Genomic DNA, 24,886 nt, shown 5'->3' on the forward strand with positions numbered 1-24,886 from the left:
ATGGCCCCCGGTGACCCCCCCGCGCCCGGGGGGGTGCGGTACCGGCTGCGGGTGACAACGGGGGGCGCGTGGGGGGGGGGGACGCTGGCGACCGTCACCCTGCGGCTGGTGGGGACGCGGGGCCAGAGCCCCCCCTGTCACCTCGACTGGCCCCGCCACCGCCTGCGCCCCGGCTCCGTGAGTGCGGGGGGGCACTGGGGGGGACTGGGAGCACTGGGAAGGGACTGGGGGGCACTGGGAGAGACTGGGAGGGACTGGGAGGGATTGGGAAGGGACTGGGGGGCACTGGGAGGGGATTGGAAGGGGACTGGGAGCACTGGGGGGCACTGGGAGGGACTGGGAAGGGACTGGGGGGCACTTGGAGGGGATTGGAAGGGGACTGGGAGCACTGGGGGGCACTGGGAGGCACTGGGAAGGGACTGGGGGGCACTGGGAGGGACTGGGAGGGACTGGGAAGGGACTGGGGAGCACTGGGAGGGGATTGGAAGGGGACTGGGAGCACTGGGGGGCACCGGGAGGCACTGGGATGGACTGGGAAGGGACTGGGGGGCACTGGGAGGGACTGGGAGGGACTGGGAAGGGACTGGGGGGCACTGGGAAGGGATTGGAAAGGAACTGGGGGGAACTGGGAGGAACTGGGAGGGCACTGGGAAGAGACTGGGGGGCACTGGGAGGGACTGGGAAGGGACTGGGGGGCACTGGGAAGGGACTGGGAGAACTGGGGGGCACTGGGAGGGACTGGGAGGGGACTGGGGACCACTGGGAAGGGATTGCAAGGGGACTGGGAGAACTGGGGGGCACTGGGAGCCCTGGGGGGCACTGAGGGGCACTGGGAGCACTGGGGGGCACTGGGAGCTCTGGGGGGCACTGGGAGGCACTGGGGGGCACTGGGGGTTACTGGGGGGCACTGGGAGCTCTGGGGGGCACTGGGGGGCACTGGGAGGCACTGGGGGGCACTGGGGGTTACTGGGGGGCACTGGGAGCTCTGGGGGGCACTGGGGGTCACTGGGAGGCACTGGGGGGCACTGGGAGCACTGGGAGCTCTGGGGGGCGCTGGGAGGCACTGGGGGGCACTGGGAGCACTGGGGGCACTGGAGGGCACTGGGGGTTACTGGGAGCACTGGGGGGCTCTGGGAGGCACTGGGAGGCACTGGGGGGCACTGGGGGTTACTGGGGGGCACTGGGAGCACTGGGAGCCCTGGGGGGGCACTGGGGGGCACTGGGGGTTACTGGGGGCACTGGAGGGCACTGGGGGGCACTGGGGGGCACTGGGCGTTACTGGGGGGCACTGGGAGCACTGGGAGCCCTGGGGGGGCACTGGGGGGCACTGGGAGGCACTAGGGGTTACTGGGGGGCACTGGGAGCACTGGGGGTTACTGGGGGGCACTGGGCGTTACTGGGGGGCACTGAGGGGCACTGGGAGCCCTGGGGGGGCACTGGGGGGCACTGGGGGGCACTGGGGGTTACTGGGGGGCACTGGGAGCACTGGGGGTTACTGGGGAGCCCCGGGGGGCATTGAGGGGGGGCACTGGGAGCCCTGGGGGGCACTGGGAGCCCCGGGCGCGGGGGTGACGGCGGGTGCGGGCGCAGACGGTGGTGGCCTCGGTGGCCTCGGCGCAGCCCCTGGGGACCCTCCTGCTGCTGCGGGTCTGGAAGGAGCCGCTGGTGTCCCTTGTCCCCGACCGCTGGTTCTGCGCCAGCGTCACCGTCACCGGGCCCCTGGGGGAGGGGGACGAGGCGGGGGGCGACGACCAGGGGGGCGACAAAGGGGACGACGAGGGGGACGACGTCGAGGGGGACGGGGACGACGGGGGCCCCCCCACGGTCACCTTCCCCTGCCACCGCTGGCTGGAGAGCGGCTGCCTGGAGCTGCGGGAGGCCACCGGTGCGGGGACGCGGGGACAGGAGGGGACAGGAGGGGACGTGGGGACACCACGGGGGTGGGGGACACGGGGGGCCACGGGGGGACGGGGGGACAAGGGGACACCATGAGGAGGTGGGAAATGGGGACACACAGGGACATGTGGGGACACAAGGGGACAAGGAGGTGCCATGGGGACAAGGGGACACCGTGGGGACACCATGGGGACACCATGAGGAGGTGGGACATGGGGACAAGGGGACACCGTGGGGACACCATGGGGATGTGGGACAAGGGGACACCATGGGGACACCATGAGGAGGTGGGACATGGGGACAAGGGGACACCGTGGGGACACCATGGGGATGTGGGACAAGGGGACACCATGGGGACACCATGAGGAGGTGGGAAATGGGGACACACAGGGACATGTGGGGACACACGGGGACAAGGAGGTGCCATGGGGACAAGGGGACACCATGGGGACACCATGAGGAGGTGGGACATGGGGACACACGGGGGGACGTGGGGACACACGGGGACAGGAGGTGCCATGGGGACAAGGGGACACCGTGGGGCCACCATGGGGACACCATGAGGAGGTGGGACATGGGGACACGGGGACACCATGAGGCCACCATGGGGACATGGGGACGCCATGGGGTGTGGGGACATGGGGACACACAGGGGGACATGGGGACACAGGGGACAGGAGGTGCCATGGGGACATGGGGACACCGTGGGGACACCATGAGGAGGTGGGACGTGGGGACACAGGGGACAGAAGGTGCCATGGGGACGTGGGGACGCCATGGGGACACCATGGGGTGTGGGGACATGGGGACACCGGGGGGGACATGGGGACACCATGGGGACACCATGAGGAGGTGGGTCATGGTGACACATGGTGGGACATGGGGACACACGGGGACAGGAGGTGCCATGGGGACAAGAGGACACCATGGAGGTGTGGGACATGGGGACACCATGGGGACACCATGAGGACACCATGAGGACACCATGGGGTGTGGGGACATGGGGACATGGGGGGACATGGGGACGTGGGGGGACATGGGGGGACATGGGGACGTGGCGACACCATGGGGACATCATGGGGATGTGGGACACGGGGACGTGGGGACACATGGGGACAAGGGGCCACCATGGGGCCACCATGAGGAGGTGGGACATGGGGCCACAGGGCCACCATGGGGTGTGGGGACATGGGGACACAGGGCGGGACGTGGGGACAAGGGGGCACCATGGGGACACCGTGGGGACAAGGGGACACGTGGGGGGGACGCCGTGGGGACGCCGTGGGGCCCTGGGGCCACCTGTGAGTCCCATCCCCTGCCGTGACGTGGGGAGTGGGAGCACTGGGAGGGAACTGGAGGCACTGGGGGGACTGTCCCCCGTGACCCCCCTGTCCCCGTGTCCCCCCGTGTCCCCCTGTGTCCCCGTGTCCCCCAGCCCGGACCCCCCGCATGGCCGCCCGGGAGCCGCAGCTGCTGCAGCAGCGCCAGGAGGAGAGGAGGGAGCGGCGGGAGGCCTTCCAGTACGGACTGGGAGCACTGGGAGGGGACTGGGAAAACTGGGAGAGGTTGGGGGGCACTGGGAACGCTGGGAGGACACTGGGAGGGCACTGGGAGCACTGGGAGGGGACTGGGAGGGCACTGGGGGGGGGACTGGGAAAACTGGGAGAGGTTGGGGGGCACTGGGAGGGGATTGGGAGGGGACTGGGAGCTTTGGGAGGGCACTGGGAGGGCACTGGGAGCACTGGGAGGGGACTGGGAGGGGACTGGGAACTTTGGGAGGGCACTGGGAGGGGATTGGGAGAGTGCTCAGAACACGGGGGGGACACTTGGAGGGAACTGGGAGGCACTGGGAACACTGGGAGGGGACTGGGAGGGCACTGGGAGGCACTGGGAACACTGGGAGGGGACTGGGAGAGTGCTCAGAACACTGGGGGACACTGGGAGGGAACTGGGAGGGCACTGGGGGGGGACTGGGAAAACTGGGAGAGGTTGGGGGGCACTGGGAGGGGATTGGGAGGGGACTGGGAGCTTTGGGAGGGCACTGGGAGGGCACTGGGAGCACTGGGAGGGGACTGGGAGTGGACTGGGAGGGACTGGGAGGGACTGGGAGGGAACTGGAAACACTGGGAGGGCACTGGGAGGGGATTGGGAGGGTGCTCAGAACACTGGGGGGCACTTGGAGGGAACTGGGAGGCACTGGGAACACTGGGAGGGCACTGGGAGGGCACTGGGAGGCACTGGGAGGGGACTGGGAGGGGAGTGGGAGGACTGGGAGGAGACTGGGAGGGGACTGGGAACATTGGGAGGGCACTGGGAGGGCACTGGGAAAACTGGGAGGGGACTGGGAGGGGTCTGGGGGGCACTGGGTGGGGCCTGAGAGGGCACTGGGAGGCACTGGGAACACTGGGAGGGCACTGGGAGGACTGGGAGGGGACTGGTAAAACTGGGAGGGGACTGGGAACACTGGGAGGGGACTGGGAGGGGACTGGGAACACTGGGTGGGGACTGGGAGGGGACTGGGAAAATTGGGAGGGCACTGGGAGGGGACTGGGAGGGCACTGGGATAAACTGGGAATGCACTGGCAGGGGACTGGGCAGACTGGGAGGCACTGGAAGGGCACTGGGAGGGGACTGGGAAAAGTGGGAGGGCACTGGGGGGGGACTGGGAGGCGCTGGGAACACTGGGGGGGACTGGGAGGGGACTGGGAGGCACTGGGAGGGACTGAGAGGGCACTGGGATAAACTGGGCGGGCTCTGAGGGGGACTGGGAGGGCACTGGGAGGGGACTGGGAGCATTTGGGATGGGTCTGGGAGCACTGGGAGCACTGGGAGGGGCCTGGGAGGGGCCTGGGAGGTGGCTGGGAGCACTGGGATGGGACTGGGAGTACTGGGAGGGGACTGAGAGGGTGCTGGGAGGTCACTGGGAGGTGACTGGTGGGTGACTGGGAGCACTGGGATGAGACTGGGAGCACTGGGACGGCACTGGAATGGGACTGGGAGGACTGGGATGACTGGGAGGGTGCTGGGAGGTCACTGGGAGGTGACTGGTGGGGCACTGGGACCACTGGGATGTCACTGGGGTGTCATTGGGGTGTCACTGGGGGGGTACTGGGAGCACTGGGATGTCACTGAGGGGATACTGGGAGCACTGGGTTGGGACTGGGAGCACTGGGATGGGACTGGGAGCACTGGGTGGGCACTGGTGGGTGACTGGGATGGCACTGGGATGTCACTGGGGGCGTATTGGGAGCACTGGGTTGGGACTGGGAGCACTGGGATGGCACTGGGGGGGTACTGGGGGGGCACTGGGAGCACTGGGATGTCACTGGGATGTCACTGGGGGAGCACTGGGGTGTCACCGGGAAGTCACTGGGGTGTCACTGGGGGGGCACTGGGGGGGCACTGGGAGCACTGGGATGTCACTGGGATGTCACTGGGGGGGCACTGGGGTCACTGGGATGTCACTGGGATGTCACTGGGGGGGCACTGGGAGCACTGGGAGCACTGGGATGTCACTGGGATGTCACTGGGGGGGCACTGGGAGCACTGGGATGTCACTGGGATGTCACTGGGGGGCACTGGGAGCACTGGGAGCACTGGGAGCACTGGGATGTCACTGGGGGGGCACTGGGGGGGCACTGGGGGGGCACTGGGAGCACTGGGGGGGCACTGGGATGTCACTGGGATGTCACTGGGGTGTCACTGGGAGCACTGGGAGCACTGGGGGGGGCACTGGGAGCACGGGGAGCACTGGGGTGTCACTGGGGGGGTACTGGGGGAGCACTGGGGGGGCACTGGGGTGTCACTGGGGGGGCACTGGGATGTCACTGGGATGTCACTGGGATGTCACTGGGGGGGCACTGGGAGCACTGGGATGTCACTGGGATGTCACTGGGGGGGCACTGGGAGCACTGGGAGCACTGGGATGTCACTGGGGGGGCACTGGGAGCCCTGGGATGTCACTGGGAGCACTGGGATGTCACTGGGATGTCACTGGGGTGTCACTGGGAGCACTGGGGGGACACTGGGAGCACTGGGAGCACTGGGGTGTCACTGGGGGGGCATTAGGGGGAGCACTGGGAGCACTGGGCTGTCACTGGGGGGCACTGGGGGGGCACTGGGAGCACTGGGATGTCACTGGGATGTCACTGGGGGGGCACTGGGGGGGCACTGGGAGCACTGGGAGCACTGGAAGCACTGGGGGGGCACTGGGGTGTCACTGGGGTGTCACTGGGAAGTCACTGGGGTGTCACTGAGGGGGCACTGGGAGCACTGGGGTGGCACTGGGGGGGCACTGGGAGCACTGGGATTTCACTGGGGTGTCACTGGGGGGGCACTGGGGGGGCACTGGGAGCATGGGAGCACTGGGAGCACTGGGAGCACTGGGGTGTCACTGGGCTGTCACTGGGCTGTCACTGGGGGGGCACTGGGGGGGCACTGGGAGCACTGGGAGCACTGGGGGCAGCGTCCCGTGCCCCCCCAGGTGGGCTCCCTACGCCCCGGGGTGGCCCTGGATGCTGCGGGCGCTGCCCCCCGCCCTCTGTCCCTGGCCACCGCCCGCCGCGGCCCCCCCGGCCCCCCCCCGGGCACCGTCGCCACCGTCACCTTCATCCTCACCGTCACCTTCATCCTCACCGTCACCTTCATCATCGTCGCCGTCACCTTCGTCATCGGCCCCGGCCCCGGCCCCCCCCCCGCTGTCCCCCAGCCTGGCCTTTCCCCTGGGCCACCGGGCCAACATCGCCGCCCGCGCCGCCACCGCGTCAGTGTCACTGTCCCCTCCGTGGCCCCACGCTGGCCCCATGGTGTCCCCGGGCCCGTGGCCCCACGGCCCCACGCCCCACGGTGTCCCCATGTCTCCCTCCATGTCCCCATGGGGTTCCCAAGTCCCCACGTCCCACCTCCCTGCACCCCACGGTGGCCCCGTGGTGGCCCCATGGCCCCATCCCCCATGGCCCCGTGTTCCCGTGGTGGCCCCATGGCCTCCTGGTGGCCCCACATCCCCATGTCCCCTTGGTGTCCCCATGGTGTCCCCATATCCCATGTCCCGTGTCCCCCACTGTCCCCGTGTCCCCTCCATGTCCCCTCCATGGCCCCACGGCCCCCCTAGTGGCCCCATGGTGTCCCCAGGCCCATGGCCCCGTGGCCCCACACCCCACAGTGTCCCCACGGCCCCACATCTCACAGTGTCCCCATGTCTCCCTCCATGTCCCCATGGTGTTCCCAAGTCCCCATGTCCCACCTCCCTGCACCCCACGGTGTCCCCGTGGTGGCCCCATCCCCCATGTCCCCGTGTCCCCGTGGTGTCCCCATGGCCCCATCCCCCATGTCCCCGTGTCCCCATGGTGGCCCCATGGCCCCATCCCCCATGGCCCCGTGTTCCCGTGGTGGCCCCATGGCCTCCTGGTGGCCCCACATCCCCATGTCCCCGTGGTGGCCCCATGCTGTCCCCATATCCCATGTCCCTTGTCCCCCACTGTCCCCATGTCCCCTCCATGTCCCCACGGCCCCACACCCCATGGTGTCCCCAGGCCCGTGTCCCCACGTCCCGTGTCCCCACACCCCACGGTGTCCCCACAGCCCCACACCCCATGGTGTCCCCATGTCCCCACACCTCATGGTGTCCCCATATCTCCCTCCATGTCCCCATGATGTTCCCAAGTCCCCACGTCCCACGTCCCTGCACCCCGTGGTGTCCCCATGGTGTCCCCATGGCCCCTGTCTTCTGTCCCTGCACCCCACGGTGTCCCCGTGGTGTCCCCGTGGTGTCCCCATGGCCCCATCCCCCATGGCCCCGTGTCCCCGTGGTGTCCCCATGGCCTCCTGGTGGCCCCACATCCCCATGTCCCCGTGGTGGCCCCATGTCCCCGTGGTGGCACCACATCCCCATGTCCCCTTGGTGTCCCCATATCCCATGTCCCATGTCCCTTGTCCCCCACTGTCCCCATGTCCCCTCCGTGTCCCCTCCGTGTCCCCTCCATGTCCCCACGGCCCCACATCTCATGGTGTCCCCGTGTCTCCCTCCATGTCCCCATGATGTTCCCAAGTCCCCATGTCCCACCTCCCTGCACCCCATGGTGTCCCCATGGTGGCCCCATGGCCCCATCCCCCAAGTCCCCATGTCCCCATGGTGTCCCCACATCCCCGTGTCCCCATGGTGTCCCCATGGTGTCCCCACATCCCCGTGTCCCTGTGGTGTCCCCATATCCCTTGTCCCCATGCCCCTGTGTCCCCACATCCCCATAGTGCCCCCACGTCCCTGTGTCCCCGTGGTGTCCCCATGCCCTCGTGTCCCCGTGGTGTCCCCACATCCCATGTCCCCGTGTCCCTGTGTCCCCATGTCCCCATGGTGCCCCCACGTCCCCGTGTCCCCGCGGTGCCCCCATGTCCCCGTGTCCCCTGTCCCCATGGTGTCCCCGTGGTGTCCCCACATCCCCGCGGTGTCCCCATGTCCCCGTGTCCCCTGTCCCCATGGTGTCCCCGTGGTGCCCCCACGTCCCCGTGTCCCCATGGTGTCCCCGTGGTGTCCCCACATCCCCGTGTCCCCATGGTGTCCCCATGTCCCCTGTCCCCAATGGTGCCCCCACATCCCTGTGTCCCCGCGGCGCCCCCATGTCCCCATGTCCCATGTCCCCATGGTGTCCCCACGTTCCCGTGTCCCCTGTCCCCAATGGTGCCCCCATGTCCCCGTGTCCCTGTGGTGTCCCCCCGTCCCCGTGTCACCTGTCCCCATGGTGTCCCCGTGGTGTCCCCACGTCCCCGTGTCCCCGTGTCCCCTGTCCCCAATGGTGTCCCCACGTCCCTGTGTCCCCGTGGTGCCCCCACATCCCCTGTCCCCATGGTGTCCCTGTGGTGTCCCCTGTCCCCGTGTCCCTGCGGTGCCCCCATGTCCCCGTGTCCCCTGTCCCCATGGTGTCCCCATGGTGTCCCCATGTTCCCTGTCCCCCATGGTGCCCCCACGTCCCCATGTCCCCGTGGTGCCCCCACGTCCCCGTGTCCCCTGTCCCCATGGCGTCCCTGCGGTGCCCCCATGTCCCTGTGTCCCCTGTCCCCATGGTGTCCCCGTGGTGTCCCCTGTCCCCGTGTCCCCATGGTGTCCCCACGTCCCCGTGTCCCCTGTCCCCATGGTGTCCCCGTGGTGTCCCCTGTCCCTGTGTCCCCGCGGTGCCCCCACGTCCCCATGTCCCCTGTCCCCATGATGTCCCCGTGGTGTCCCCTGTCCCCATCTCCCCGCGGTGCCCCCACGTCCCCGCGTCCCCTGTCCCCATGGTGTCCCCATGGTGTCCCCTGTCCCCGTGTCCCCGCAGTGCCCCCACGTCCCCGTGTCCCCTGTCCCCATGGTGTCCCCGTGGTGTCCCCTGTCCCCGTGTCCCCGCGGTGCCCCCACGTCCCCGCGTCCCCTGTCCCCATGGTGTCCCCATGGTGTCCCCTGTCCCCGTGTCCCCGCAGTGCCCCCACGTCCCCGCGTCCCCTGTCCCCATGGTGTCCCCGTGGTGTCCCCTGTCCCCAGCCAGGTGCGGGTGCGGCTGCGGGGACTCGGCTGCGGTGGCTCCTGGCGCAGCTTCGATGACGTGCGGGAGGCGCTGGGACGGCCGGGGACCCCCATCAGCGGTGGGGGACACGGGGGACACGGGGGTGGGGACGGGGGACACGGGGCTTCGGGGGGACCCAGGGGTTTGGGGACACCCAGAGTTTGGGGACAAGGGGGTTTGGGGACAAGGGACCCAGAGGTTTGGGGACAGGGGACAGGGGGGGTTGGGGACACGGGACACAGGGGTTTGGGGGGACCTGGGGGTTTGGGGACAAGGGACAGGGGGTTTGGGGATGGGGGGGTTTGGGGACGGGGGTTCAGGGGGGTCTGGGGTGACCCGGGGGGTTTGGGGACAAGGGACCCGGGGGTTTTGGGGATGGGGGGGGTTTGGGGACCCGGGGGTTTTGGGGACAGGGGATGTGGGGGGGTTGGGGACAGGGGGGTTTGGGGACAAGGGACAGGGGGGTCTGGGGGGACCCAGGGCTTTGGGGACCCGGGGCTTTGGGGACGGGGGGGGTTTGGGGACAGGGGGGTTTGGGGACAGGGGATGTGGGGGGTTGGGGAAGGGGGGGGGGTTTGGGGACCCGGGGCTTTGGGGACGGGGGGGGTTTGGGGACAGGGGGGTTGGGGATGGGGGTTCAGGGGGCTCAGGGGGACCCGGGGTTTTGGGGACAAGGGACAGGGGAGTCTGGGGGGACCCGGGGGGTTTGGGGACAGGGGGGTTTGGGGATGGGGGTTCAGGGGGGTCTGGGGTGACCGGGGGGTTTGGGGACAGGGGATGTGGGGGGGTTGGGGACAGGGGGGTTTGGGGACAGGGGACCCGGGGGGTTTGGGGACAGGGGATGTGGGGGGGTTGGGGACAGGGGGGTTGGGGACGGGGGTTCAGGGGGCTCAGGGGGACCCGGGGTTTTGGGGACAAGGGACAGGGGAGTCTGGGGGGACCCGGGGGGTTTGGGGACAGGGGGGTTTGGGGACAGGGGATGTGGGGGGTTGGGGACGGGGGGGGGTTTGGGGACCCGGGGCTTTGGGGACGGGGGGGGTTTGGGGACAGGGGGGTTTGGGGACGGGGGTTCAGGGGGCTCAGGGGGACCCGGGGCTTTGGGGACAGGGGCCCCGGGGGGCCGTGGGGATGTTGGGGCCCGGGGGCCGTGGACCAGGGGGTTCTGGGGGTCCCGGGGGGGTGGGGGGTGGGTGTGGCAGCGAGGGGGGGTCCCCGTGTCCCCAGAGTACGTGGTGCGGCACTGGCAGGACGACGCCTTCTTCGGGGAGCAGTACCTGAGCGGGGTGAACCCCCTCCTGCTGCGCCGCTGCTCCCGCCTGCCCCCCAACTTCCCCGTCACCCCCCCCATGGTGGCCCCCAGCCTCGGCCCCGCCACCACCCTCCAGCGCGAGATGGAGGTGAGACCGGGGGGCGGTGGGGGGGACGCGTGGCGGGGGGACGTGGGGACAGCGGGGGACAAGGGCCGCGGGCTACGGGGACACGGGACACGGGGGCTCCACGGGGTGTGGGGACGTGGGGACACCATGGGGTGTGGGGACATGGGGGGACATGGGGACATGGGGACACCATGGGGTATGGGGACGTGGGGACGCTGTGGGGACACCATGGGGACATGGGGACACCATGGGGTGTTGGGACATGGGGGGACATGGGAACACCATGGGGTGTGGGGACGTGGGGACACCATGGGGACATGGGGACATGGGGACACCATGGGGTGTTGGGACATGGGGACGCCATGAGGACAGGGGGACATGGGGACACCATGGGATGTGGGGACGTGGGGACACCATGGGGACAGGGGGACACGGGGACACCATGGGGTGTGGGGACGTGGGGACACCATGGGGACAGGGGGACATGGGGACACCACGGGGTGTGGGGACATGGGGACACCACGGGGACAGGAGGACATGGGGACACGGAGGGAACATGGGGGCAGTGGGGGACAAGGGACATGGGGTCTGGGGACACGGGGGCTCCGTGGGGTGTGGGGATGTGGGGACGTGGGCATGGGGACACCATGGGGACGTGAGGACAAGGGGCATGGGGAGAACATGGGGACAGTGGGGGACAAGGGAGGTGGGATATGGGGACACCATGGGGACATGGGACATGGGGACACCACAGGGACACCATGGGGACATGGGGACATGAGACATGGGACATGGGGACACCACGGGGACATGGGGACGACGTGGGGACACCATGGGGACCAGGGGGACATGGGACATGGGGACATGGGGACACCATGGGGACATGGGACATGGGACGTGGGGACACCATGGGGACACCATGGGGACACCATAGGGACCAGGGGGACATGGGACATGGGGACACCACGGGGACATGGGGACGACGTGGGGACACCATGGGGACCAGGGGGACATGGGACATGGGGACATGGGGACACCATGGGGACACCATGGGGACACGGGGACATGGAGACACAGGGACACCATGGGGTGTGGGGACACGGGGACTCCATGAGGACAAGGGACATGGGGACACCATGGGGACAGCGGGGGACAAGGGACGTGGGCTATGGGGACGTGGCACATGGGGGCTCCGTGGGGTTGGGGGAAGTGGGGACGTGGGCACGGGGACACCACGGGGACACCATGGGGACATCGGACACCGAGGGGACATGGGGACACGGGAACACCGTGGGGTGTGGGGACGTGGGCACGGGGACACCATGGGGACATGGGGACAAGGGACACGGGGAGAACATGGGGACGGTGGGGGACAAGGGACGTGGGCTATGGGGACACGGGGACGTGGGACACAGAGGGGACATGGGGACACCGTGGGGACATGGGGGGGACATGGGGACACCGTGGGGTGTGGGGAGATGGGACCTGGGGACACCCTGGGGACACGGGACACGAGGGGACGTGGGGACACCCTGGGGACACGGAGGGGACCCGGGGACGGGGGGGGACGAGGGACGTGGGATTTGGGGACACCAGGGGGACGTGGGGGCTCTGGGGCAGGGTGGGGGGTCCCGGGGGGGGAGCCCCCATGGGGTTTTTTTTGGGGGGGGGGACGACCCTGTCACTGGGGGGGGTCCCGGTCACCTGGGATGGGGTGGGGGGGTCCCGGGGGGGGGAGCACCCCTGTTTTTTTTTGGGGGGGGGGGACAGACCCTGTCACTGGGGCCTGGGATGGGGTGGGGGGGTCCTGGGGGGGAGCCCCCATGGGGTGTTTTTTTTGGGGGGGGGGACCCTGTCACTGGGGGGGGTCCCGGTCGCCCAGGATGGGGTGGGGGGGTCCCGGGGGGGGGAGCACCCATAGGTTTTTTTGGGGGGGGACGGGACACCCCCTGTCGCTGGGGGGGGGTCCCGGTCGCCCGGGGGGGGGGTGGGGGTGCCGGGGGGAGGGGGGTGCACCCCGGTGTTCGGGGCGGTGACGCGGGGGGGCCGCAGGGGGGGCGGGTGTTCCTGGCCGACTACGCGCTGCTGGAGGGGGTCCCCGCGGGGGGCCGGGGGGGGGCCGAGCCCCGTTTCCTGGCCGCCCCCCTCTGCCTGCTCTGGCTCAGCCCCCGCCGCCGCCTCCTGCCCCTCGCCATCCAGGTACCCCCGGCCCCTGGCCCCGTGTCCCCGTGTCCCCATGGCCTGGTGTCCCCATGTCCCTGTGTCCCCATGGCCCCATGTCCCTGTGTCCCCGTGTCCCCATGGCCTGGTGTCCCCATGTCCCAGTGTCTCCATGTCCTGGTGTCCCCATGTCCCTGTGTCCCCATGGCCCCGTGTCCCCATGGCCCCGTGTCCCCATGTCCCTGTGTCCCCATGGCCCCGTGTCCCCATGTCCCCATGTCCTGTTGTCCCCATGGCCTTGTGTCCCCATGGCCTGGTGTCCTGGTGTCCCCACGTCCCCACGTCCCCATGTCCTGGTGTCCCCATGTCCCCATGTCCTGGTGTCCCCATGTACCCACGTCCCCATGTCCTGGTGTCCCCATGTCCCCATGTCCTGGTGTCCCCATGGCCTGGTGCCCCCATGTCCTGGTGTCCTGGTGTCCCCGTGTCCCCATGTCCCCATGTCCTGGTGTCCCCATGGCCCCGTGTCCCCATGTCCCGGTGTCCCCATGGCCTGGTGTCCCCATGTCCTGGTGTCCCCATGGCCCCGTGTCCCCATGGCCCCATATCCCCATGTCCTGGTGTCCCCATGGCCCAGTGTCCCCATGGCCCCATGTCCTGGTGTCCCCATGGCCCCATGTTCCCATGTTCCCATGTCCTGGTGTCCCCATGTCCCCATGTCACCGTGTCCCCATGTCCCCGTGTCCCCGTGTCCCTGAGTCCCCATGTCCTGGTGTCCCCATGGCCTGGTGTCCCCATGGCCCCATGTCCTGGTGTCCCCATGGCCCCATATCCCCATGTCCTGGTGTCCGCATGTCCCCATGTCCCCATATCCCCATGTCCTGGTGTCCCCATGGCCCGGTGCCCCCATGGCCTGGTGTCCCCATGTCCCCATGTCCTGGTGTCCCCATGTCCTGGTGTCCTGGTGTCCCCATGTCCCCATGTCCTGGTGTCCCCATGGCCCAGTGGCCCCATGTGCCTGTGTCCCCGTGTCCTGGTGTCCCCATGGCCCCATGGCCCCATGTCCTGGTGTCCCCATGGCCCCGTGTCCCCATGTCCTGGTGTCCTGGTGTCCCCATGTCCCCATGTCCTGGTGTCCCTATGTCCCCATGGCCCCCTGTCCCCATGGCCCCATGTCCTCGTGTCCCTGTGTCCTGGTGTCCCCATGGCCCCATGTTGCGGTGTCCCCATGTCCCCATGTCCTGGTGTCCCCATGGCCCCATGTCCCCGTGTCCCCATGTCCTGGTGTCCCCCTGTCCCCATATCCTGGAGTCCCATCACCCCCCTGTCCCCCTGTCCCTGCATCCCCACATCCTGGTGTCCCTGTGTCCCCTGTCCCCATGTCCCCGTGTCCCCGTGTCCCCATGGTGTCCCCATGGTGTCCCCATGTCCCATGTCCCCCTGGTCCCCATGGTGTCCCCGTGTCGTCCCCATGTCCCCATGTCCCATCTCTCCCTGGTCCCTATGGTGTCCCTGTGGTGTCCCCACGTCCCATGTCCCCATGTCCCCCTGCTCCCCATTGGTGTCCCCATGTCCCATGTCCCCATGGTCCCTCTGTGGTGTCCCCGTGGTGTCCCCATGTCCCATGTCCCCATGGTCCCCCCATGGTGTCCCCATGTCCCATGTCCCCATGGTCCCCCTGTGGTGTCCCCATGGTGTTCCCATGTCCCATGTCCCCATGTCCCCATGGTCCCCCCATGGTGTCCCCATGTCCCATGTCCCCATGTCCCCATGGTCCCCCCGTGGTGTCCCCGTGGTGTCCCTGTGGTGTCCCCATGTGCCATGTCCCTATGGTCCCCTCGTGGTGTCCCCATGGTGTTCCCATGTCCCATGTCCCCATGGTCCCCATGGTGTCCCCGTGGTGTCCCCACGGTGTCCCCATGTCCCCATATCCCCATGTCCCGTGTCCCCGTGGTGTCCCCATGGTGTCCCCGTGGTGTCCCCATGTCCCATGTCCCCCTGCTCCCCACGGTGTCCCCCTCCTCCCCCCACGTCCCACCTCCTGTCCCCCCCATCCCCGCTGTCCCCCCCGTCCCCGTCCCCACTGACCCCCTCCCTCCGTGTCCCCTCTCTCCCCCCCAGCTCTCCCAGCGCCCCGGCCCCACGGCGCCCATCTTCCTGCCGGGGGGGGGCGCCTGGGGGTGGGCCCTGGCCAAGCTGTGGGTGCGGGGGGCCCACTTCGCCCTCCACGAGATGGTCACCCACCTGCTGCACAGCCACTTCCTGGGGGAGGCCTTCGCCCTGGCCACCCACCGCCTGCCCCACAGCCACCCCGTCCACCAGGTACCGCCCCACACGCCGCCCCACACGCCGCACACCCACCCCCCAAACCCCGATGTCCCCAAAGTCCCATGTCCCCGTCACCCACATGTCCCCCATGTCCCACGTCCCCCATGTCCCCCATGTCCCCACATCCCCGTACCCAAGGTCCCCATGTCCCCAAAGTCCCATGTCCCCGTCACCCACACGTCCCACGTCCCAATGTCCCGTGTCCCCACCACCCACCTGTCCCCATATCCCTGTGCCCAATGTCCCCATGTCCCCAAAGTCCCGTGTCCCCACCACCCACGTGTCCCCATGTCCCCATGATGTCCCAATGTCCCCATGGTGTCCCAATGTCCCCATGTCCCCAAAGTCCCGTGTCCCCACCACCCACGTGTCCCCATGTCCCCATGATGTCCCAATGTCCCCATGGTGTCCCAATGTCCCCATGTCCCCAAAGTCCCATGTCCCCACCACCCACGTGTCCCCATGTCCCCATGATGTCCCAATGTCCCCACCACCCACATGTCCCCCATGTCCCCACAATGTCCCAATGTCCCCACGATGTCCCAATGGCCCCACCACCCACATGTCCCCATGTCCCCATGATGTCCCAATGTCCCCATGTCCCCAAAGTCCCGTGTCCCCACCACCCACGTGTCCCAATGTCCCCATGATGTCCCAATGTCCCCATGTCCCCAAAGTCCTGTGTCCCCACCACCCACGTGTCCCCATGTCCCCAGGATGTCCCAATGTCCCCTGTCCCAATGTCCCCACCACCCACGTGTCCCCATGATGTCCCAATGTCCCCACCACCCACATCCCCCATGTCCCCATGATGTCCCAATGTCGCCTGTCCCAATGTCCCCACCACCCACGTGTCCCCATGTCCCCACAATGTCCCAATGGCCCCACCACCCACGTGTCCCCCATGTCCCCATGATGTCCCAATGTCCCCATGTCCCCAAAGTCCCATGTCCCCACCACCCACATGTCCCCATGTCCCCATGATGTCCCAATGTCCCCATGTCCCCTATCCCAACGTCCCCACCACCCACATGTCCCCCATGTCCCCATGATGTCCCAATGTCCCCATGTCCCCATTCCAATGTCCCCACCACCCACATGTCCCCATGTCCCCATGTCCCCTACCCCAATGTCCCATGTCCCCATGTCCCACGTCCCCAGCACCCACATATCCCCATGCCCAATGCCCCCATGTCCCCTGTCCCCAAAGTCCCATGTCCCCATCGTACCCGTGTCCCCATGACGTCCCGACGTCCCCCTGTGTCCCCAGCTCCTGATGCCCCACTGTCGCTTCACCTTCCACATCAACATTCTGGCCCGGGAGACGCTGCTCAACCCCGGGGGGATCATCGACCAGGTCAGCTGGCCACCGGGGTCCCCTCTGGTGGCACCTGGACACCGGGGTCAAATCTGGTGTCATGTGGATGCTGGTTCCCCTCTGGTGGCACCTGGACACTGGGGTCCTCTCTGGTGGCACCTGGACACCCAGGTCCCCTCTGGTGGCACCTGGACGCTGGGTCCCCTCTGGTGCCACCTGGACACTGTGGTCCCCTCTGGTGGCATCTGGATGCCCAGGTCCCCTCTGGTGGCACCTGGACACTGGGTTCCCCCCTGGTGGCACCGTATGCCCATGTCCCCTCTGGTGGCACCTGGACACTGGGGTCCTCTCTGGTGGCACCTGGACACCATGGTCCCCTCTGGTGGCACCTGGACACTGTGGTCCCCTCTGGTGGCACCTGAATGCCCAGGTCTCTTCAGGTGGCACCTGGACACCTGGGTCCCCTCTGGTGGCACCTGGACACCGGGGTCCTCTCTGGTGGCATCTGGACACCGTGGTCCCCTCTGGTGGCACCTGGACACCGGGGTCCCCTCTGGTGGCACCTGAATGCCCAGGACCCCTCTGGTGGCACCTGGACACCGGGGTCACCTCTGGTGGCACCTGGACACCTGGGTCCCCTCTGGTGGCACCTGGACACCGGGGTCCTCTCTGGTGGCACCTGGATGCCCACGTCCCCTCTGGTGGCACCTGGACACTGGGGTCCTCTGTGGTGGCACCTGGACACCGGGTTCCCCTCTGGTGGCACCCGGACACTGGGGTCCCCCTGGTGGCACCTGGATGCCCAGGTCCCTTTTGGTGGCACCTGGACACCGGGGTCCCCTCTGGTGGCACCTGGACACTGAGGTCCCCCTGGTGGCACCTGGACACCCAGGTCCCTTTTGGTGGCACCTGGACACCGGGGTCCCCTCTGGTGGCACCCGGACACCGGGGTCCCCCAGGGCTGGGGGCAGCTGGGGGTGCAGAGGGGAGGATGGAGGACACTGAGGGGTGACGGATGTCCCCAGGCCACCTCGCTGGGGCGGGAGGGGACGCTGGAGCTGGTGGCCCGGGGGACGGCGGCGCTGACCTACACGGAGCTGTGTGTCCCCGACGACCTGGAGAACCGGGGGGTGACCGACCTGCCCCACTACCCCTACCGCGATGACGCCCTGGAGATCTGGGGGGCCATCGAGAGGTGGGGCGGGGGGGGATGGACACATGACACGTGGGGTGGGGACAACAGGGGTGGGGACAGCAGGGTTGGGGCATGGGGTGGGGACATGGTGGTGGGGACACGGGCATGGGGACAAGAGGGACGGGGACGATGGGGATGGGGACATGGGGGTGGGACATGGTGGTGGGGCCATCGCCATGGGGACAACAGGGATGTGGACATTGGGGTGGGGACAAGAGGGATGGGGACACGGTGGTGGGACCATGGCCATGGGGACAACAGGGGTGGGGACATGGGGATGGGGACGTGGTGGTGGGACACAGGGATGGGACATGGGGATGAGGATGATGGGGATGGGACACGGTGGTGGGGACGTGGGCATGGGGACAACAGGGATGGGGACAACAGGGATGGGGCATGGGGTGGGGACATGGCCATGGGGACAAGAGGGATGGGGACAAGAGGGATGGGGACAAGAGGGATGGGGACATGGGGATGGGGACGATGGGGATGGGGCGTGGGCTGGGGACAGGGTGGTGGGGCCATGGCCATGGGGACAAGAGGGATGGGGACATGGGGGTGGGACCATGGCCGTGGGGACAACAGGGGTGGGGACATGGGGATGGGGACATGGGGATGGGGACAACGGGGATGGGGACATTGGGGTGGGGACAACAGGGATGGGGACAACAGGGATGGGGACAAGAGGGATGGGGACATGGGGATGGGGACATGGGGATGGGGACATGGTGGTGGGACACAGGGATGGGGACATGGGGATGAGGATGATGGGGATGGGACACGGTGGTGGGGACGTGGGCATGGGGACAACGGGGATGGGGACATTGGGGTGGGGACAACGGGGATGGGGACAACGGGGATGGGGACAACAGGGATGGGGACAACAGGGATGGGGCATGGGGTGGGGACATGGCCATGGGGACAAGAGGGATGGGGACAAGAGCGATGAGGACATGGGGATGGGGATGATGGGGATGGGGCTTGGGCTGGGGACAGGGTGGTGGGGCCATGGCCATGGGGACAAGAGGGATGGGGACATGGGGGTGGGACCGTGGCCATGGGGACAAGAGGGATGGGGACATGGGGGTGGGGACATGGGGATGGGGACGTGGTGGTGGGACACAGGGATGGGACATGGGGATGGGGGCGATGGGAATGGGACATGGTGGTGGGGACGTGGGCATGGGGACAACGGGGATGGGGACATTGGGGTGGGGACAACAGGGATGGGGACAAGAGGGATGGGACATGGTGGTGGGACCATGGCCATGGGGACATGGGGATGGGGACAAGGGGATGGGGACGTGGGCATGGGACATGGTGGTGGGGACATGGGCATGGGGACAAGAGGGACGGGGCCATTGGGGTGGGGACGATGGAGATGGGACCACGGGGCTGGGAGGTGCCGGGGGGGGGACGCTGGGACCCGTCCCCGCCTCTCACTGGTGGCTGCGGTGGCCCAGTTTGGTGGAGGGGATCGTGGCCCTCTACTACCCCGAGGACAGTGACGTGGCCGAGGACGAGGAGCTGCAGGACTGGGTGGGGGAGATCTTCACCTACGCCGTCCTGGGCAACGAGAAGACGGGTAGGGGCGTGGGGACGGTGACGGTGGTGGGCGTGGCCGTGGCCGTGGGCGCCGTCACGTCGTCCTCCTGATGGCCGTGGTCGCGGTCCCATCCTGGTGATGACCACGCGGGGTGACGGTGGCCGTCGTGGCCATGGTTGTGGTTGCACTACAGTAATGGCCACGATGAAGGTGACTGTCATGGTGGTCACGGTCACGTCATGGTCATGGTCATGGTCACATCATCATGATGGTCATGGCCACGGTCGTGGTCATGTCACGGTGATGATGATGCGTGGTGATGGTGGCCATCGTGGCCATGGTTGTGGTCACCCTCCAGTAATGGCCATGATGAAGGTGACCGTCATGGTGGTTGTGGTGGTCACATCATGGTCACGTCACGGTCACGTCACGGTCATGGTCACGTTGTCCTGATGGTCATATTCATGGTCATGGTCGCACCACAGTGATGGTGACTGTTGTGGCCATGGCCATGGTGTTGGCCACGGTCCCTGGTGACCACAAGGTCCATGGTGGCCATGGTCCATGGTGACCACAAGGTCATGGCCATGGTGGTGGCCATGGTCACGCCCCAGTAACGACCGTGACCACCATCACTGTTATGGCCGAGGTCTGCCATCAGAGTCATGGCCGCCATCATGGCCATGGGCACGGTCATGGTCATGGCCACGGGCAGGACACAGGATGGGCACGTCCGTGGTTATGGTCACAGTCATGGTCAAGGTTAAGGTCAAGACGTAGAGTGGGCACAGGCATGTCCATGGTTGTGGTCATGGTGAAGACATGGATGGGCAGGGGCGTGTCCATGGTCATGGTCAAGACACGGATGGACGTGTCCATGTCATGGCCACGGTCGAGACACGGAATGTCCGTGGTCCTGGTCGTGATCAAGACGTGGAAGGGGCGTGGTCATGGCCATGGTCATGGTGAACAGATGGAATGGGCACGGGCGTGGTCAGGGTCAAGGTCAGGACATGGGGTGGGCATGGACACGTCCACGGGCACGGTCAAGGCATGGGGTGGGCACGGGCGTGTCCATGGGCATGGTCAAGACACGGGGTGGGCGTGTCCATGGGCATGGTCAAGACACGGGATGGGCGTGTCCGTGGGCACGGTCATGGTGAAGACACGGGATGGGCGTGTCCACGGTCATGGTCATGGTGAAGACACGGGATGGGCATGTCCGTGGTCATGGTCATGGTGAAGACACGGGATGGGCGTGTCCACGGTCATGGTCATGGTGAAGACACGGGATGGGCGTGTCCATGGTCATGGTGAAGACACGGGATGGGCGTGTCCGTGGGCATGGCCAAGACACGGAATGGGCGCGGGCGTGTCCAGGGTCACGCCAGGAGACGAGCACGTGGTGGCCACGGGGCCGGGTGGGTTGTGGGGGGTGGGCAGGGCGGGGCGGGGCGGGGCCACGTGGGGGGGGTGAGGTCAGCGCCCAGCTCTCGCCCCGCCCCCTCCCCCCCCCAGGCTTCCCCTCCGCCCTGCGCAGCCGCCCCGAGCTGGTCAAGTTCCTCACCATGATCATCTTCTGCTGCTCCGCCCGGCACGCGGCCGTCAACAGCGGGCAGGTGGCACCCGGGGGGACGCGGGGGGACGCGGGGACATGGGGGGACACGGGGGGACGCAGGGGCACGAGGGGAGGGGACAGACCCCAGCACCCACGCGGAGCTGCGAGGTGGCCACGGAACCACCTTGGTGGCACCTGGGGGGACGTTGGGGCACATGGGGGTTGGAGGGACCCAAGTAGTCGTGTAGGACTCAGAGGTGGCCACGGAACCACCTTGGTGGCATCTGGGGGGACATGGAGGGTAGAGGGACCCAAGGAGCCACATAGGGCTCCGAGGTGGCCACAGGGTCACCTTGGTGGCATCTGGGGGGACGTTGGGGCACATGGGGGTTGGAGGGACCCAAGTAGCCATGTAGGACTCAGAGGTGGCCACGGAACCACCTTGGTGGCATCTGGGGGGACATGGAGGGACATGGCGGGTGGAGAGACCCAAGTAGCCGTGTAGGTCTCAGAAGTGGCCACAGGGTCACCTTGGTGGCATGTGGGGGGACATGGGGGGACATGGCGGGTGGAGAGACCCAAGGAGCCACACAGGGCTCCGAGGTGGCCACAGGGTCACCTTGGTGGCATCTGGGGGGACATGGGGGTTGGAGAGACCCAAGTAGCCATGTAGGACTCAGAGGTGGCCACGGGGTCACCTTGGTGGCACCTGGGGGGACATGGAGGGACATGGAGGGTGGAGGGACCCAAGTAGCCATGTAGGTCTCAGAGGTGGCCATGGAACCACCTTGGTGGCATCTGGGGGGACGTGGAGGGTAGAGGGACCCAAGGAGCCACATAGGGCTCCGAGGTGGCCACAGGGTCACCTTGGTGGCATCTGGGGGGACATGGAGGGACGTGGGGGGATGTGGGGTGGAGGGACCCAAGTAGCCATGTAGGACTCAGAGGTGGCCACGGAACCACCTTGGTGGCATCTGGGGGGACATGGAGGGACATGGAGGGTGGAGGGACCCAAGTAGCCGTGTAGGTCTCAGAAGTGGCCACAGGGTCACCTTGGTGGCATGTGGGGGGACATGGGGGGACATGGAGGGTGGAGGGACCCAAGGAGCCACACAGGGCTCCGAGGTGGCCACAGGGTCACCTTGGTGGCATCTGGGGGGACATGGGGGTTGGAGAGACCCAAGGAGCCACGTAGGACTCAGAGGTGGCCACAGGGTCACCTTGGTGGCATCTGGGGGGACATGGCGGGTGGAGAGACCCAAGGAGCCACATAGGGCTCCGAGGTGGCCACAGGGTCACCTTGGTGGCATCTGGGGGGACATGGGGGTTGGAGGGACCCAAGTAGCCATGTAGGTCTCAGAGGTGGCCATGGAACCACCTTGGTGGCATCTGGGGGGACGTGGAGGGTAGACGGACCCAAGGAGCCACATAGGGCTCCGAGGTGGCCACAGGGTCACCTTGGTGGCATCTGGGGGGACATGGAGGGACGTGGGGGGATGTGGGGTGGAGGGACCCAAGTAGCCGTGTGGGTCTCAGAGGTGGCCACGGAACCACCTTGGTGGCATCTGGGGGGACATGGAGGGACATGGAGGGTGGAGGGACCCAAGTAGCCGTGTAGGTCTCAGAAGTGGCCACAGGGTCACCTTGGTGGCATGTGGGGGGACATGGGGGGACATGGAGGGTGGAGGGACCCAAGGAGCCACACAGGGCTCCGAGGTGGCCACAGGGTCACCTTGGTGGCATCTGGGGGGACATGGGGGTTGGAGAGACCCAAGGAGCCACGTAGGACTCAGAGGTGGCCACAGGGTCACCTTGGTGGCATCTGGGGGGACATGGCGGGTGGAGAGACCCAAGGAGCCACATAGGGCTCCGAGGTGGCCACAGGGTCACCTTGGTGGCATCTGGGGGGACATGGGGGTTGGAGGGACCCAAGTAGCCATGTAGGTCTCAGAGGTGGCCATGGAACCACCTTGGTGGCATCTGGGGGGACGTGGAGGGTAGACGGACCCAAGGAGCCACATAGGGCTCCGAGGTGGCCACAGGGTCACCTTGGTGGCATCTGGGGGGACATGGAGGGACGTGGGGGGATGTGGGGTGGAGGGACCCAAGTAGCCGTGTGGGTCTCAGAGGTGGCCACGGAACCACCTTGGTGGCATCTGGGGGGACATGGAGGGACATGGAGGGTGGAGGGACCCAAGGAGCCGCACAGGGCTCCGAGGTGGCCACGGCACCACCTTGGTGGCACCTTGGGGGGACCTTGGGGCACATGGGGGTTGGAGGGACCCAAGTAGTCGTGTAGGTCTCAGAGGTGGCCACAGGGTCACCTTGGTGGCATCTGGGGGGACATGGAGTGTAGAGGGACCCAAGGAGCCACACAGGGCTCCGAGGTGGCCACGGGGTCACCTTGGTGGCATCTGGGGGGACGTTGGGGCACATGGGGGTTGGAGGGACCCAAGTAGCCATGTAGGACTCAGAGGTGGCCACGGGGTCACCTTGGTGGCATCTGGGGGCACATGGAGGGACGTGGGGTGTGGAGAGACCCAAGTAGCCATCTAGGTCTCAGAGGTGGCCACGGCACCACCTCGGTGGCCGCAGCGGCCTGGGGGCCGCTCCCAATCCCCCGGGGTGGCCCCGTTGGCAACCGGGTGACCTTGGAGGAGGTTGGCGGGGGGGGCCCCCCGCCCCCCACTGACCGCCCCACTTCCCGCCCCCCAAGTACGACTACGCCGCCTGGATGCCCAACACGCCGGGGAGCCTGCGGCGGCCACCGCCCCCCCGGCAGGAGGTGGCCACCCCCGAGCTCTTCCTGGCCACCCTCCCCTCCCCCCGGGCCACCGGCGCCCTCCTGGCCCTGCTCAGCGTCGTCAGCTACGAGGGGGGGGAGCCGGTGAGGAGGGGGGGAGGGAGGGACCCCCCCGCGACCCACAAGTGGTCCCGGACCCCCACGACCCCCCCCCAGGGACCCACACATTGGGGTGGGACCCACCGTGACCCCCCAAGTGGTCCCGGACCCCCATGACCCCCCCCAATGGGTCCCATGTGTCCAGGTGGGACCCACAAGTGGTCCCAGACCCCCCATGACCCCCCAGGGACCCACACGTCCCGGTTGGACCCACCGTGACCCCCAAGTGGTCCCGGACCCCCATGACCCCCCATGACCCATGACCACCCTGGAGGGGTCATGGGACCACTTGTGGGTCCCACCAGGACCATGTGGGTCCCCCTGTGACCCCCAAGTGGTCCCAGACCCCCTGACCCCCATGGGACCCACATGTCCTGGTGGGACACACAAGTGGTCCCATGACCCCTCCAGGGACCCACACATCCATGTGGGACCCACTGTGACCCCCAAGTGGTCCCAGACCCCCAGGGGACCCACACGTCCATGTGGGACCCACCGTGACCCCCAAGTGGTCCTGGACCCCCATGACTACCCCATGGGACCCACACGTCTGGGTGGGACCCCCATGACCCCCCAAGTGGTCCCAGACCCCCAAGGGACCCACACGTCTGGGTGGGACCCCCATGACCCTCAAGGGACCCACACGTCCCAGTGGGACCCACCGTGACCCCCAAGTGGTCCCAGACCCCCAAGGGACCCACACGTCCATGTGGGACCCACCGTGACCCCCAAGTGGTCCCAGACCCCCAAGGGACCCACACGTCCATGTGGGACCCACCGTGACCCCCAAGTGGTCCCACACCCCCATGGGACCCACACGTCTGGGTGGGACCCCCATGACCCCCCAAGGGGTCTGGGCCCCCCCCTCCCCTAACGCCCTTCCCTCCCCCCCCAGCGCCCGCTGGGTTCTCGCTCGCAGGAGCTCTTCAGTGGGGCAGCCCCACGGCGCCTCCTGGCCGCCTTCCGCCGCCGCCTGGGCGCCATCTCCCAGCGCATCCGGCGCCGCGATGGGGGGCTGCCGCTGCCCTACCCCTACCTGGACCCCGCCCGCGTCCAGGAGAGCGTCGCCATCTGA

General features: G+C 68.0%; 1 protein-coding gene across 1 annotated transcript; it reads left to right on the top strand.

Annotated features, from left to right (window-relative positions):
• Positions 1-24,886, top strand: LOC141737110 (polyunsaturated fatty acid lipoxygenase ALOX15B-like). The gene is made up of 14 exons (XM_074571726.1): positions 1-177; positions 1,591-1,885; positions 3,332-3,416; positions 6,380-6,658; positions 9,407-9,507; positions 10,653-10,825; positions 12,857-13,003; positions 15,086-15,286; positions 16,563-16,649; positions 17,636-17,805; positions 19,269-19,390; positions 20,870-20,970; positions 23,626-23,796; positions 24,707-24,886. The coding sequence occupies exons 1-14, from the start codon at positions 1-3 to the stop codon at positions 24,884-24,886; spliced, it is 2,289 nt and encodes a 762-aa protein (XP_074427827.1).

The sequence above is a fragment of the Larus michahellis genome, unplaced genomic scaffold, assembly GCF_964199755.1.
Source record: "Larus michahellis unplaced genomic scaffold, bLarMic1.1 SCAFFOLD_340, whole genome shotgun sequence".
Taxonomy (NCBI): Eukaryota; Metazoa; Chordata; class Aves; order Charadriiformes; family Laridae; genus Larus; species Larus michahellis.